Source organism: Tinamus guttatus, unplaced genomic scaffold (genome assembly GCF_059628265.1).
Source record: "Tinamus guttatus ecotype Peru unplaced genomic scaffold, ASM5962826v1 Tinamus_guttatus_pri_ptg000044l, whole genome shotgun sequence".
Lineage (NCBI taxonomy): Eukaryota > Metazoa > Chordata > Aves > Tinamiformes > Tinamidae > Tinamus > Tinamus guttatus.
Genome location: NW_028288578.1, coordinates 2,694,239 through 2,711,698, shown reverse-complemented (window position 1 = coordinate 2,711,698; position 17,460 = coordinate 2,694,239). Strand labels below are relative to the sequence as shown.

At 36.9% G+C, this 17,460-nt stretch overlaps 1 protein-coding gene across 2 annotated transcripts in view; it reads left to right on the top strand.

Annotated features, from left to right (window-relative positions):
* FAF1 (Fas associated factor 1) overlaps positions 1 to 17,460 on the top strand; it is a 142,603-nt gene that overhangs the window by 13,278 nt on the left and 111,865 nt on the right. For both annotated transcript variants that reach the window (XM_088536681.1, XM_088536685.1), the window contains exon 2: positions 3,215 to 3,283. In XM_088536681.1, coding sequence (XP_088392807.1) covers positions 3,215 to 3,283 — 69 coding nt within the window. The remainder of the gene's footprint in view (positions 1 to 3,214; positions 3,284 to 17,460) is intronic.

The window sequence follows — 17,460 nt, the reverse complement described above, 5'->3', positions numbered from 1 at the left end:
TTTGTTGTTAAGAAATGTTTTGTTCGCTGTTCTTGCTAGTTGTCAAAAAGTGACTGTAAAAATAGTGCAAGGTTATTCAGCAAAACTGCTTTCCCAACATATTAAAAATCTTAGTTTACAGCTGTCTGTTCCTATTACCCTAATGGCTCTGCGTGGCTGAGAGGGAATGAGTAGGATGCTATTTTAGATTGTAAATATCCAGCAGAACGATTTATGAAGGATGCAGACATGCAAATGAATTAGTTTGCTTAATTAGTCTGCCTGCTTTGGGATGAGGTTGCTTCTTCTCCTGTGTGCTAAGGGTAATAACCCTAAGCTGAACTGAATTGGGTGGCAAGGGCTAACAGCACATGGGCAGCCGCGGGTCAGCTGAACTGCAGGGGCCATGGGGAAGAGTTGTCCAACCTAACCCTGGGTTTGAGCCCTGGTTCCAGGTGCCTTCTCCTCATCTATCATCTATACAGCCCAGAGTTAAGATGAAAACTTTATTGTGAAGTTCTTGTTAGAGGAGGTGTGCTGGTTTTTAAATCAGGCCAATTTTTTAAAAAGGTAATGTAGAGCTTATAGGACTGACAAATAACAAACAGTAGCTTTTTATTTATATGAGAACTGCATTTTAAGTGTATTTCACTTAATTGCAAATACAGCCTCAAGCTGTTGCTCTTGAAAAGCTTTTTGAGAGTAAAACTGTATTCTGCCGAGTTGCCAATATCTTACCAGTTTCTTGGAGCAGGTGGGCTTACAAGGATTGCATTTTCCACTGAAGAAACTTTTTCAACAAGTTGTGTTTACATGTTATACTCCCTTTAGAAAATAATCATTATAAATAATAGATTTGAAATATCTTTCTTCAAATTGTAGAGTTTTTTATGGTAGCTTTGCATGACTATGTACTGCAGCTGTTTAATGTGTCACTGGATGACAAATCCAGATGCTGGCAGCGCTCTTTCTCGGGCAGCCCAGGGTACCCTCGGTCTTCTTGGTCACAAGGGCGCGTTGTTGGCTCATGCTCAACTTGTCCACCAGGATCCCCATGTCCTCCTCCTCCACAGAGCTGCCTTCCAGCAGGTCAGCCCCATACTGGTGATTAGTACCTTTAGCTACATCTGCTTTTAGCTTCTCATGAGGCCTCCTCTTCAAAGCAAGCAAGCCAAACAGCAGCAGTCTTAAAGAAAGTAAGTCTTTAAACAATGTGGAGGAAACTGCCAAATCTCTTCTGGCCAAGCAAGGCTTTATTGACCTTTTGGGTTATTTAGCAACCTCTTTCCAACTTAAATGACTCCCCATAAGGGACATCAGAAGGCAACTTTATTGATTCTTATCTTGTACTACAGCTCAGGAGAGTGAGCTAGAAGGCTTAGGCAAGTCTGCCAATTCTGCTGGGTCCTAATGTGTGTATTTTTTATCGAGGAGAAACTTTCATGTCTTCACTTCTGCCCTATATCTCCTCAAGGAATGGCCTCTGTGCTTTGTCTTCTCAAGATTGCTCTTCAGGTTCTTCGTAGCCTTTCCTTGTCACTTGATACAACTGTGTTGAGCAGTGAGGTAGACTATAGGCTTGCTAAAACCTGTTTCAGTGTAAATGCCACAAGAAGGGCTGTCTCATCTCTCTGTTGCCTTGGGAAAGGCCAGATGAGAATTTCTGCATCATTCCTGGCTAGCAACCCTTAGGAGAAGAGTTAAGATACAAGTAGTGATGGATATTCAGGCCTTTCCTGATCGTAGAATGCTTACCACAAACAACAACTAAAACCAAGAGATGCCTTCAAATGTTACCGTGCTTTAAATGGCAAGGAAAAAAGACGAGTTGTGTTAATGTAAATGAATATAACCATAAAAAAGCCAAATTCAGTGATCTCAACTTCCAGCAGATTGTAAATATTCAAAACCAGTTGATGAAGAGTCATAGTAGGAGTAGCTGTCTGTGTCTGGATCTTAATAGAATTTGTGGCTGCAAAATTCATTCATTGCTGAATAATAATTTGGTTCCTGAATTTCACCTCGAAAAATTGGCCTAATTTTTTAATCTAATCTAGAAGAGATGGTTTTTAAAATACTTTCCTAAGCTAAGGCAAAAGTAGAATCTCTGCTTTCGTGCACAGTCTTTCCCTCTTTATGTCTGCTTCTGTCTCCTCTCTCCCCGCTTTTTCTGCTTTGTAACATGAAAAAAACTTTATCTGTTTGCTGCTGCCTAGCTTTAGAAAAGTTTCATGGCTTTTATGTAGTTTTATGTTAACTGAACTTTCTTTTTATGTAACTTTGTGATGGCACGAACGGAACATGATCAGGCTTCAGATCTTTCAAAAGCTTGAACTTGTATTGTGTGTCTGAATACAGAGCTGTGACCGAAGATCAGTTCCAGAAAGAAATGTAGCTGTATCCATTTTTCCCATGTAGGGAAGTGTGTCTGATATCCTTCCGTTGGAATGGTAGCAACTAAGTGGCAGAAAGGCAGGCAATGTTCTTCCTGTTAAGGTTGAATAATTGAAAAAGTTTGCATATCAAAAAATAAAGCAAGAAGGATGCTGGATCAAGGTTTCAGTTGGGTAGGGGTGCTCCTGTGCAGTTGGAATTAATCTGAATTGACCATTCAACACCATTTTGTTGGATGTTATCACTACTTTAAAAATGCTCTTGTGTTAGATTTCTTAAACTGGGTAAAGGCGAAGCGTAGGGCTAGAGCAGTGTGCAAACATTTGCCCTAGAAGGAAAACACTTTAGGTGAATCGTTATATAGTCTTCATTTTAAATGGCTTTACAAGGGTGCTCGTTTGTGTTTGCAGTAGTTGGTTGGCACTCGTGTGGGTCGGAAAGTCACACTTGCCATCACCCTCGCCTCTTACACTGGCCTGGATAGCACCCGGAGAGGGTGCAGAGGTGTAAGGTGCTGGTGCAAGCGGCAGAGGTTGTTTAGAAGTGCTTCTCATCTCCCACAGAATATTTCAGCCGTCACTGTGGGACAGGCCTACTGTCCTAATTTTGCAAATAACTGCTTCATCTTGCTTCTAAGTGTCTTCCTCAAGGTTTCACAAAGCCTCCGTGGCGGGACAGGGCATTGTATCCAGGGGTCTGAAGTTGGAAATTTGATTTCTGGCTCTTACCAGAAATGAAAGATGTATACTTTTCCTGCTGGAAATAATTATTTTTTAAGCATTAATGTTCTGATCAACTCTTTTAATTCTGTTTATTGCTTCTCTCTCTTTTTTTCTTTTAGGCATGTACTGGTATTGAAAATATTGATGAAGCTATAACGTTGCTTGAACAAAATAACTGGGATTTAGTGGTAAGTATTCTAAGAAAATGACTTATTAGATCAACTTCAAGTAACAGGGATGGGCCGTCTTGCTGAAATAGCTGTTGTCTTTATTTCAAATTTGGGCTCTTCTTTTGTCTTGGACAAGTAAGTTATGGGCTTTGTTGTCAAGTAACGTAGTGCTGACACCGTGTCTTTCAGATGCTTGAGATTTTGTGTTTAAAATGAATTTTGATCAAAGTCTTTATGCTGCAACATGCCACAAAGAAAGCAAGAATAACATAATACATATTATCTGTATCTTCAGCAGAGAAACCCAAACGTGTGTTGACAGATGGGTACAATTGGAAACATCTTTTGTCATAGTAGATTGTTGTGACATAGTGTCTACTGATCTGAAAGTTAAAGTGTTTTCTTCAATCACGTATATGAAGGCAAGTTTTACATGTTAGTCTTATGTATTCCCATCAGATTGTGAGGTGCTCAATGCAAAGCAGTTTGATATAGTGTTGGGGATTTGTAAATTGTAAAACATGCTCCACAGTAGAAGAGGCTGATTGAGAGAACTGTGATGAAGAATATCAAGAACAGCTATGGGGACTTGTTTTTAATATTGATTTTTTTTTGTTTGAAACTGTGGAAGGAGCAGAAAAAAGTACTTGAAGCTATGAGAACTAATATAATTGTTTAGAAGTAGAATATAGTGGGAAAAGGAGTAGTGACCCAAAATGTGAGCTTGAAAGGCATAAGTAACTTAAGAAAGGGAAGAAAACTGAGGATATGAAAAATATCTTGACAGTGAGGGTGACAGAGCACTGAACAGTGCTAAGAGAGATTGTGGAATCTCCTCCTCTGAAGATATTCAAAACTTATTGGATGCAATCTTGTGGCCCATGTTCTAGGTGTCCCTGTGTGTGCAGCGAGGTTGGACTAGATGATCTCTAAAGGTCCCTTCCAACCTTAGTGATTCTATGATATAGGAGAGTACATGGTTCTTGAAGCAGAAAGGGTTCTCTTCAAGGAGTAGCTATGAAAGAAAATGTGAAGCTGTAGAGAACAGTAAAAGTGAAGAAGATGCCATGTGATTCTGTCATGAATAGGGCACTAACTGCTTTTTATTGAGAGGAGTCTCATAGAAACAAAAAAAAGTGAAAACCAAATTATGCTGATCTAGTAGATAACTAGGAGCAAGAGTTAAAGAAGAGAGAAGACAAAAGAAATCTGAAGGCAGAGTGTAAGATCTGGAGTTAGTAGCTTGAGAGAGAATCAAATATCTTATTGTTAGGCAAGGGATTTTAGCATTTCAAAAGTCAAAATAGAACGTGGAAGAAAGGTTAAAAAATCTCTGAAAAATCCATTTTTTCCCTTAAAAACTGTAAAATAAAATTGTAATGTAGCCGTTATTCCTGGTCTGTAGTCTTTCTTTTCAGAGAGTCTTATTGCACAGCTCTCCCTCCCTCTCCCTCCCTCTCCCTCCCTCTCCCTCCCTTCGCCTTCCCCCCTTCCTTTTATTTTTATGAAGTCTTCCTCCTTTGGTTCAGTAGTCAAGTACAGTTTCAATGCCAAGAAATTAGGAGGGAGATAAGGCTTGGTTCAGATTGAACCAAAATATCTTAGAGTATTTTAATTGAGATAGAAAAAAATTCCTTTTGCTTGGTACTAAGTATTACATTCAAACTCCAAAGAAAACAAACCATTTTTGATCTTTGCAAGGAAAACAACGTTTTTAGGATTTGCATCACAAATCCTGAGGCAGGTTGTAGTCGTTTTGGTAATGATTCCTCTGTCATACTTTGACCAGCAATATGTTAGATAAACGGGATCATGAGCATGACCATCTTCTCGTATTTCACTTTTAGTTTTGTCAATCCATTTTCAAGTTTTTGATAAATGTGACCTAGGCTGGGGACAATCAGTATTTTTGTGACAAACTGATCATTTTTAAAAAAGAATTCAGCCTGTTCTTTCAATGGTTTTCTCTTCTGCGTGAAGAAGCAAAATGTGCCATCCTGTCATATATTTGGATTCTTTTTTTCTATTTATTATGGATTCCCTTTTTTTAAAAAAAAATGTGGATTATTTATTTATTTAAGTAAATTTAGAGTTCTGTATTTGATCAAGAAAGCTTAGTGAGGCATTTGGGGAAATACTGAATAGAAAGCCAAGCAAGTCCTAATAGGCTTGTCAAGCAAGTCAAGTTCAGGGATATTTCTGCAGTTTTGGAGGAGGCGAAAAACAATAAAGCATAAGTTAAGGAAGGTTTTGTCTCCAAACAGATTGTTTTCGTGCTCTTCATTTGGGCTGCATCTTGGTTCCATTTTACTGTTTGGAAAATAGGCCTGAACTCTGCATGGGTACGTTAGGAAACCAGGTTGGCTACTCGCAGGAGCACCGTTTCTTCTGGAATCCTGTACAGCTCTTCTGAGGGAGCTGTTATTTCTCTGGGACTTCAGCCAAAGCAACAGCGAACAAGTAGTCTTGGTGAGACTGAAAGCCAAAGGATCCCAAAACAAAAATAATGAAGTACTTACTAATACAGGTCAAGAAAAAAGTGCAAGAACAAGTATAAGGAGGTCAAGAAAGAATGTGCAAAGGCAACAGGGGTTATATACTTGACAAAGCAAGTGAAAGAAGTCTTAATTTCCTCAAAATGAAGAAAATTATCTCTATTTTATGTTCCATGCTCATTATTATTAGTATCCATATATATATACACACATATATCTTAATTACTCCAGAGGTTAAAAATAGTGTGTGAGATTAAATCTTCCTAGTGGAGACAATTCTGGTTTGTTTCTTTTGTCTTGAATATGAATTTTGAGTCCGAGGGTGTGAGCTAGACATCTCTTTCCAATGTCAATCACTGTGGCTACTAGTTTTCTTTCAGAGAGGTTCTGCACCTTGAAGCCTAAGCATGTGTGTGCAATGACCCTTCCTTTTTCCAGTGTCATACTGTAAGCATTATGGTTTCATGTAGGTTGTTTTGGAAGATTTGTTTGCCCAAATGCAATATTCCTACATCCTATTTTCTTCACACCTTCCCTTTCCCTTTTTTATTTTCTTTTTCCTCTCCAGCCTTGTTAGTAGGGGTTAGTTTCAAGAGTTAAAATGTCACTGCGCATTTCAGGAATGCTGTTCTTGCCTGTTACCTCAGTGAGCATTGCTGTGTTTTGTTTCTCTTGGACATTGTCTTATCTTTCAACAAAACTACATGAGTGAGGTTAGGGACTCCTTACTTTGTTTTGTTGTTCTAATAGACATTTTTTTTTCTAAATACACACCTGAATTTTCTTCTCTTTAATTTAGAACCAAAACTCAAGCTTGCAATTTTTGAATTTTTATAGTTTTGTTTCCCCCAACCTAGAAATCTTCACATGTTGTGTTTCTGTGTTGGCCCAGGCTACGTAGGCTGATATAAATTCCTATTGTTTTATTTTCCACCTGGAGGTAAATAAGTCAGATTAATATCCTTCTTAGCTCTCTGCATTTTATAACTTTCAAATTCAGCTACATCTGTAGCTGTTTGGAAATGCTACAGGAAACTGTCCACATAAATGTTTGGTTGCTAGATTTTCAAGTGCTCAAGATCAAATGGATCATGGGATTGCTGCAAAGGAATTTATATGAATAACAGCATGTGATTTGCCTGGTGAGATTGTGAAATCTAATCTTGACAATAATTAATTTCCTCCTGCTCCATAGGATTTGGACTTTGTGGTAGACTTCTCTGCCATGTTTTGGAACATAGTAGCCTAACTGCTAGTTTTATTATTTGCTACGTGGTGACGTTTTGCAGATGATCTGTGAAATACAGAAAGTCATCAAAGATGATATAAAGCTCTTGTCTGTTATGGAACCGTACTTCAAAAAGTGGATCCAACTCTTAAGCCTGCAAGATTCCTGATACAATACGTTATTTTTAAAGTGTATTTCTTTGAGATTTATTAACTTAAAGTATTTTTTAACATCTAAGGAAGAAAAAATTCAGAATTACTATCATTTTTAGAACCTGATTATTTAAGCTTGTCTATTCAAACTATGATTTCTGCTTTTGCATTCAAAGGTAAGAATGCTGATATAAAGGTGTCTTAAACACTCTGTAAAAACAATAAAATAAAAGTATTTTATTCCACCAAGTGTGTGTCTCCAAGTGTGTGTCTTTTGATCTGTTTATAGTGATGGGGCATATTTAAAGGAAATGAAAATGAGAAGAAAATTTAAGGAAAAATTATGCAGGATATTCTAATCTACTTCTTGGTTCTAAGCAATGTGTACCTTTGTGTATCTAGGGTTATCCTACATGATAGCTCTTTACTTTCCTGGTGTCAAAAGCTTATACCAGTGCACATAACCTTGTCTCCTGTAGCTTTCACAGATTTAATGAAAAGCTCCTACCCTTCATGGATAGGTCATGTTTGTTTTTTGTTGGTAATCAGAATAGGAGTTTTGAACAGAAAGTGGGATTCACCATGTGCTTAGTTTCCTACTTTTTCTAGTATGGCAATTTCTCTTTAGAGGTCGCTGGTTTAAAATCATTTATATTTTGCTTCTGTTCTAACAGTCTTTCTAAGGTAGGCACTTCTTTAAGAAGACAAGCAATTTAATCAAAATGAAGGCATGAGAGGGGTCTTAACTGTAAAGACTGTTTAAAATAACTCACGCTGTGTGTGTGTGTGTGTATATATATATATATATCTTTTTTTTGTATTTTCAACATATGGTCTTAACGTGTGCCGCCTTCCGCCTTCTCCTCCCCCCCACTCCCCGAATTTTGTGCCTTCCTGCTATATTTAACTTCATTTTTTTGTGTCCTGGCAGAGGCTGCAAGCAGAGTATGATTTCAGAAAAAGCAGCAGTTTAGTGCACGTGCAGATGTGATGACTTGTAGTTCCTCTCGCACACAGTGTCCCAAAAATCAGCTGACAGAAAGTTCCATAACTTGGAAAGAGAAAATTATATATTTTTGCTTATGTTTTATAAAGCTTCAGTTCTAAATTATTGCCTTTTAACTGAAAAACATATACAGAAGATTATCTTTGCATTTTGCTATTTAAAACCTCAGAAACTGGCACAATTTGTGAGTTTTTCAAATGTCATTTCTACATATCTACTTATATTCACCTCTATGAGATCTTGCCTTTTGGAGAGGGAAAACCAAAAAGAGCCTGTGGCTTTGTAATTTTTGTTTCTGATTGGTTCTGTTGGAGGTGCCTTTTCAGGTGGGACTCCTAGACAGAGAATTGAATAACCTGATAAATGTGTGGATCAGTGAGCACTTGTAAGCACAGTATGGCTTTCCACATAGTTGTATGAGCAGTCATCCTTGTAAAAAAAAAAAAAAAAAAAAAAAAAAAACCTAATACAAAGGGAGAGAATGGAGATTCTTGCCCTGCAAAATGCAAGAAAACTTTTTTTTTTTAAATTATTTTCTGTAGTCCTATTAAGGTCAGTATTGGACTCAGGTGATGCAGGAGTGTCCTTGTGTTGTCCCTGTTGCATTCATTTCAAGCAAGCCCAGCTTGTGGTTGGTCCTGTCCTGTCTCTGTGACTGCTCTGATCTACCAGAGCTTTCAAATGCTCTGGCAGGCATCGGGAAAGCCACCCACAAAGCAGCTGCAGCTTGCAATAAAATGGAACCAAAGCCACTGAAAGATGCCATATATGCGCTCTGACACACGCCAGTGAAGGAGCAAACAAGGGGAGAATAAAAAAATAGCAAATGTCTAGCTGAAATGTTTTAAACTTTTGGTTGTATTGAATGAAACCATTATTATATTGCATAAATTTGGTCCTTGGATTCTCTTCCTCCTGGAAAAAAAAAAAAAAAAAAACCAAAAAACGTCAGTATTTTTGGATTTGTCTTCTTGTTTGCATGACCTTTTGCCTCTTTAAATTGAGATTGAGAAACACTGCTTGGATCATTTTAACATTGCCAAATCTTGCAATTTTTATAAGGAATCCCATTAAAGTTGCAATCAAAGCCATAGTTGTTGATGCTCTGTAAATATCTGAGAATCTCAAGTCTCAGTGATGCCTATGTAAAGAAAGAGACAAAGAGGCTGAGTCACAGGGCAGTTTCTGGCTTGCCTGTAGAGGAAAACTTGAAACTGAGATGAAACGCGTTCCTCATTCTGAATCTGCCTGCCACCCATCTTTATTAGAGTCCCATGTGTCTTGATCTGGACTATTCAGGTACAAAAAACCTCCCAATATGCTCCTTACCCCCAAGAAATAATAGCTATGTTAGCTAATAGCTAATGTTACATAGAAGCCTTTGACTTTCTTATTTTATTCTGTCTTCTTCTATTTGGGTCTTAAAGCAGATGGATACTTAAGAAATACAAACGCTGCTTTCCCACTCCCCAGCAAATTCCTGTGTCTCCTTAATAGGAGAAAGCAGAATCTGAGCAAGGTTCTTTTGGAGTTTGGTGAAAAACGATTTAATTTCTTTAAAGTACATTACTTTTGAAACATTGTGCTTTTTTCACAGAAAAAAAGTAATAAAGGCTTTTGAGCCCTAAAGGGGTTAGAACTTTCAGTTTGGAAAGCCAGTGCTATGCAGTTTTGTTCTTGTCTTCTGGAATTTTAACACGGAAGGTAACATAAAAGTATTACTTGATTTGTGTGTTAAACAAATTCTTTTGTTTTTCATTGTAAAGTCTGGTTTTGGGGAGAATGAAATAAAATGAATTTTTAAGATTTTAAGTTCAGACAGGTAACAGCTGTAGCCCCAAACCCATGGTGCCTTTAGTAAGGTTTTGTGTGTGCTTCGAGCTTTTGTTGGTTCAGCACAAGGGACTATTCTCATGTAGCTATTTGAAGGAGGGTATAGCAAAGCCAATATTTTTCTCACAGGGTAAAACTCCTATAGCATATGTCCAAAAACTTGAGTATCTTCTAAATAAATGCCCTTTCCTTCCCTTTATACTGTAATAATTCTTCAGTATTTATGAAGAAATCTGTATTTTCTACCCCCTCAAAATATTAGCAAATGTAATGGTTAGCTTGCAATGTTGCAGATGATTTTCTAGCCACAAAAATTTAAATCTAAAATAAATGGCTACAAACCAATTTTTCTTTTGTAGCCACATGACTAAAAAAAAAACTAAAAACATTAAATTATTTTTAAAAATTAAATGGAGATGTTTTTCAGTGTTTTTGTAGCCATGTGGTTATGATGATGCATATGGCGTTTAATGTCTGGCTTGAAAGAGAGCTGAGTAGTTCCAAGTAAGACTTTGCTGTCAACATTGTAAAGTAATATAAGCAATGTGTATCCTAAATATTAGATGGAGTTTACTTTTTTTTTTAAAAAAGCAGCTTTCTTAAGGCTTTCTTGCACAGCAGTGCCTAGACATCAAACAAGAAATAGGGCAAATGCAGGTAGACTTCCTTTTACAAAGAAAAGATTTGTGTCATATCTACCCGAGATCTCAACTGTGTCTGGTAATGTTGCTGTAGTGATGTGAGCGCATTACCCACCCTGCTTTACACCTTGCAAACATGTATTTTCAGCAGCTTGTACCAGTGCACTGGCAGTCTCTATGGAGGTTGCATAGTGTTAATTTACCCTGAAACGGTCAGATTTAAAAGCAAATTTCTAGAATGTAATAAAAGTTAAGTGAGGGGTAATTGATATTTTTAAATGGTCTTGAAAGTTTGTGATATATTACTGTGTGACTAGATGAATGAAAATTGCATACATTTTATAAATGTGTGTTTGACAATGATCAGTGTGTCCTGGAATCATGCTGGGAATGTAAGGGTGGAAGAAAAATAAAATGAATTACTAAAATTGAGAAGAGGCATCTGTAGATACTGTATTTTAGCAAAGGAGACAGGAATCATCTAGACCCATCAGTCTGAACTTTACTTCCAGAACAGAGTACTCTGAAGATGGATTTATTCATACTGTTGAATGTCTTCTGCCCTAGTTTTCTTGAAATAAGCTGTCTTTAGCTGTCTGCAAGACCTGTGTGGCTGCAGGGATGGTAGTGTAGCATAGACTATCATTAGATGTGAGAAGAAATATTGTGAAACAAATTACTGAATTTTCAGTTTCCAAGCTTTTAAGCTAAATTTTGCAGAGCTGTTTTTTGTTACTGATGACTGATTAGAAAGTGTGTTGACTCTAGTTAGGGCAATTTGGAAACTGTTGTGTGAGATGTGCTTTGCGTTTTTATACCTGTAGAGTAAAAGGACCCTTAGTCTGTGCATAGAATTCCTGAAGCATTTTGAAATTATCTTGTATTCTGAGATTCCTGTCTTTTTTCAAAAAGCTTTCTTAAAAGTTATTAGGATTTGCAATGAGGATGTGTGGGGTTTTTTTGTTGTTATTTTTGTTTTGTTATTTTAAGCTGAATAGAAAGTATCTTGCCCTGAGATAGCTGTCTGTGACCTATGTATTTTAATATTGTTGTTCAAATTCATATAAAGTAACTAGGAGAGAACCTAGATAACTCTTTTTTTTTTCATTTGTCTTTCCTGATGTCTGTTTTAATTTTTGAGTGAGAAGACGAGGTGTTTTTATATCAAACATAAGCTTGGATATCTCTTCCAACCTATAAGATGAAGCAGCATCAGTGTAAAAAGTTGTGATGTTAATCACAAAGGCCAACGTATGTTTACCCATATATGCTGTAAAGCAGTAGATGCATCACAGTCTTCTCTCTCTATATATGAGCGAGTTTTAAGTAGATAGTTCTGAGTAGATTCCTGTATTAACTACACTGAAATCCAAGTTTAATCTTGGATAGATACAGATCAGTAAGCTTCCTAAAGATACGTTCATGCTATTTATTTTTATTACACTATAAAAGTACATCCAATTAGGATATTTAACTTATTATTGAGGTTGCACTCTATGGAGTTACAGAGTGACGATATGAAATTACAGAAGAGCGCAAAGTACATTTTGCCCCTCTCCCCTGGATTATAGGAGTATATCTAACTGTTGAAAGGCTTCCTAGTGACTTTCCACATGTTGTAGGAGCTACAGGGGAAACAATTTTGCTGCCACCAAAGAAGTGGGGAGAAATGGGGAAACCACATCTAGAGCACTAATTGTAAACTACTGCAACGCGTGCTCTCTTGCTGATGAAGTGAATCATCTGTATGAGTATATTCATGTGGCGTTTTTGGTGAAATGTTAATTTTTTGCTTTATTAGCAATTCTATTGTTTTGCAGCTTTTCATGAAGTATATTTGTTGTAAAGAAAGCAAGCTGAAATAAAGCAGAATGCATAGAAGACATTTCATTGTAGTTCAATTACAGCTTTTGGTTGAATTTTAACCACGATGGGGACAAATGTTGGCATTCTGCAAAAACTTGTGGGTGTAACTTCACGTCTAGCACTTGGAAGTACTTTGAGACTTGAGAAGCTGGGGAAATGCCAGCAAGTATAACACGAGCTACAGGAAAAAGCTGACTCGCTTCTCTGCCTTGTAAAACCTGCCAAAGATAACAAAGGTAGAGGTTGCTTCTGTTAGTTTACTACTGGGGCATAATTAGTAATTTTTTATTTAAATATTATTGCATTCATTTTAAAATTTATGGTGAATAATACTTTTAATAACTTAAACCTGTAACAGTCATTACTCATTAAAATAATAATTTAAAAATATCTCTTTATAGGTCTAGTATGTAGGAAGGTGGTAGTGTATCTCGCTGGGAACTGTCCATGCTCTAAAGCAGTTGTTATTTCTTTAGAGTGCCTAATGAAATTTCACTTTTGGAATTAACACGTCACAGACTTGTCTGTAGCAGGCAAGATTTGATTGTTTCCCACATGAAAAGTCATGCTCCTCTACTTTGGAATCCATCGTACTCAGTGCCTTGGTGCAGCAAGAACCTGGTAATAGTACATTTTAAAATCATGACATTGAGATGAATGTATATTTTAGTAAACGTTTTTTTTTTATTATTGCTCAATTGGCTGGATTATTTGACTAGTACCTGCAGCAAGCTGTGGATTTTTTTATGTTTGCTTTTGTCAGTCAGTTAGCAAAGTATCCTCTGATGTTCATTCCAAATTTCCCCCTTTTCATTGTTACAATATGATCAGAGAAGTCCATGCCTACCCTGCAGGACTGCTACTTAGTTTCCTGAAATCCTGCTGTCGGCAGGTAAGAACAAATGTTCTGACATGTCCAGCATTACCTGCTAAAGCATGATGCTAGTGTCAGTTCTGTTGAATATACAAGCCCAAGTTAATACATGTCAAATAGGGGAAAAAATAAAATATTTACTGTTTTTCCTGGATATATGCAAATATAACTCTCAATGTTCTGCTATATTTACATCTGTGCTAGTTTCTGCCTTAAAAATACTTCTGTGCTCCAAAGGCCCTGATAAATCTTCAAATTTTTACTATTTTGCTTTAATGTTGTATGTGAAAGTATATTTCTTGGCCACTCAGCTTTATAATTTGGAAGCAATTTAAAATTCACATTCCCTTTTTGATGCCTTCATGCATGTGCTGTTTTACTTTTCTTCTATCTCTTTCTATTTAATTATTATTTTTTTCCTCTCTGGGCACATTTGTACAGTGTTTTTGTTTTTTTTTGCTTAAGCTTCCTCTTATATAAAGCACTTGTATTTTTATCATCCATGGATACATGTATCCATGTATCTTGTTTGAATATCAAATAAGATAATATTTTTAAAATCTTTGGGTTAATTGATAGAATTTGTCATATGAAAGCAATGAAATCAAATTAAAACATTGCCTTTAAAGGAGCATATCATGTCAACCCAAATTGAGAACAGAATTAGTTGCAAAGTAATTACTTTTTTAAACAGAGTAGTATAAATGACTTTTCCAGGCCATTATAAAATGCAAAAGATAAGGAATAACTTAGCCAATGTATGCTGCCTGGTGACAGTCTCTTGATATATTTACCATTCTTAGCTGTTAAAACATGTTTTGTTTGTCCAAATTCAACAAGAAAAATCTTGACAGATCCATAATTTGGTAGGACTAATAACACTCAGGAATTCTCATTGGTATTTTCAAAATGGAACAGTCAACCAGTATTTTGTTGTACAAAATTCAAAACACAGTGCATGTATCTCGCATGCCATTGCTCGCCTGTGCCTTTTTCCCTACTGTGAAGAGATTTTTATATGTAAGTTTTGATGAATATTTGCTTGTGTAATCAGAACGAGAAAAAAATAAAAGATTAAATGCTGAAAGCATAAGTCAAATAATAAGATAGGTTTCTATTTGTTTTGTGGCATGAAACTAAGAAAAAAAAAAGCTTCTAGCACGGCTTCCTCTAAGACTGTTAAAAACTTGTCTTGCTTTCAGCTGGTGGAGAAAGCAGTGTGGGGTAAACTTTGGATGTGTGATTTGAGGGAAATGGTTTTTATATCAGGGAGATGGCAAATAGGTAATAGGGGAAAAAAAAGACAAAATGAACATGAAAGGCCACAAAGTGCAGAACTTTGGTCTGCACCTTAGCAGGTATTTTGAAACCTGAGTAGTGGCATTTGGGGAAGAATTTAGGAACTGTAGCAACGTGCATGAATGCAGCTCAAGGTTTTCTATAGGCTTTGAACCATTCTGAATGACAATTCATGTACATAGGCTCTGGGTTATTAGTTCTTGCCTCTAAATAGCAGCAGTTATTTCTGTTTTATGGTAAATAAAGATTTTTCTGTCCAAAACCAAACCTATAATGCTTTTAAAATATAATTTATTTATTTTATTATCATTATTATTATTATTCTTTTGCCCGTAAGTGTCACCACGTTCACAAAACTGGGGACATGAACAAGTGAGTTACTCAGTTTTAAAGAAAATGGCTTGGAGCCTCTATCGTGTTCAGCTGCACTACTTGATTTCGAAAAAGCTTGAACTGATTTAATCCTCTGAGTACGTGTTTTTGTTCACCGTTTTGTTCGCTGTTGAAGCAGCTAATTTTGCTCAGAGTGCAGAGAATTCTACTGTGTCAGCTGAGCATTGCTGGTGTTAGTCCTGTGCTACAAAAATCTCAATTTGTTCTCTGAACCCCACAGATGCAAAATAAAGCGTATTTTTGCCTTCGATCAGTAAAACCAGGTTTATCTGTACATTGACAGGAATGAAATGCATGTTGCTGAAGAGCATTTGGGGTAGGGGTGAGGATAAACAAACAAAAAATCCTCTAAAATCCAAAAACTTTTTCCTGGATGTTTATTAGCTGAATGTAATAAAGAGCTATGTAGGACTACAAAACCCACAATAATGATAAACAAGACACACAGTTAAAAAGAAACTGCCTTGCAGGTGGATAAGTTAATTTATAAAAGCAGTCTAGCAAAAAACATAGTTATCAGTGTGACATGATGGGTAATTACTTTAGCTTACAGGTACCTGCAAGCCTTTTGTTTGCTTGTCTTTTCTGTTGTTATTTGTATGATATTTGTTTCTTTGTATCTTATTTAAGTGCATTCAATAGCTACGTACTTTTTGTTTTTATGTAATATTATTAATAGGAATTATAGAAATTTAAGATTATTTATTCAGGGGAAGAAGGAAAGCGTAGCATTGAGAACTTGATTTATTCTCTTCTTGTGTTTGCTAGGTGTTTATTTAAGCTTCGTTATTTGAGTGTTAATTTGTAAAAATCACATTGCTGGATAATGACTGTGCGTAGTTTGGTTGCAGCCTTTGACTTGCTCCTCCTGGAGGGCTGTCAGTCCATGTGCTCCTAAATTCCAGCTGTCCCTTCCTCATCTCGCACCAGGAGCTCGCACACTAGCTGTGCTGGCCAACAGGGCAGGTGTATTTGACATATGAGAATGGCTATTAGTGATATTAGAAGTTGTGGCATTAGAAATACATGAATTGTTGGTGGCACAGGAGAAAATTAAGATTAGTGGCTTGCTAGAAACTTTCTTTGACTGTAAGCTTAACAAATACATGACTGTGGAAAACAGTAGTGATCAGAAAGACCATAAAAGCCTGAAAATAGAACTAGTCTTCTGGGTATCATTTCCTTTTCCTCTGAATTTGCTGAATTCTTTTCCATCCCTTCTGTAGCTCTAGGCAGTGCTAGTCCCCTTGACGTACCCAGTGCTGGGGCATGTTTAAAAGTCCAAGGTTAGGAAGGTTTGGACATCTTTATTCCCATATCGTCTGACAAGGACCAGAATGAAACTGAAGTAATAAAGTGCCCAAGTAATCTTCACCAGTTCATGCTCTATCACTTTCTGTGTACCTAAAATATGAAAAAAATAGCATTGAGGTGGCTTAGAAACATATTTTTATGATGTAGAGCAGTCTGAGACAAGTTGTTCTCCACATACTGTGGAAAAGGGTTGTTTTGGGATTTTGCTACTGAGGTTTTTCACTCTTCTGGATGTGTATGTGTATATAATTTCTAAGTTTGTAACAGTTTCTATAACATTATATGTGTTGAGAATGCGTTGAGACTTTTTGCAACATAGAATGGAGCAATGATATATTAGGGCAAGAAGATAAATGTCAGAAGTAGGTTTTGAGATTGAAATTGTAGCAAGTGCATGTGTACAATACTGCAATGCTTTAAAATTTTGGCAAATCTGTAATAGTTCTGTGTTATAGATATTAAACTTCTGTGTTTTTTTGTTTGTTTGTTTTTTAAAAAAAAGGACAAAAATAAATCATAAGGTGTCCAAGAGCCCTGGTGATAGATATTTAAATCCTTTATTGTATAGACTTGGAAAATTAAGTGACTAGCAGGAATGAATCATAAACTGCTTACGATTGCTTGAGAGACCAGCCAGGCCTGCATCTCCACTGGAGTAGTATTTTGTTTATCAAGATAAACTGACTGGAGTGAGATGATGCTTAGCTGCATAAACCTCACTTAAAAAGAGTTTCTCTGAAGCCTGCTTGAGTTTTGGAAGCGAGTGTATTTTTTGAGGATTCCTCGATGCCTGCTGGCCCTCAGAGGTTAGATGGTATTGCCTGCGCGCAGCAGAGCTGCAGTCTGTGATCTCGGCACGTGCCCTGTGAGGAGCCCTTTGCACCAAACTGGCCATTCCCGGATTCCTGATGTGGCGACACTGCAGCCTGTGTGGATTTTCAGGCTTCCCGCTCCTCCTGGAAGTATTGGAGTGTCTGTACATGCTGCCTTGCCGGCTCCTCCGCACCCTGGTAGCTCCTTGGCTCTGAAAGCAGCACCACATGTATCTACCAAGGGTGCAAAGTGTTAGGTGTTTTGGGGATGAACCACGCAGT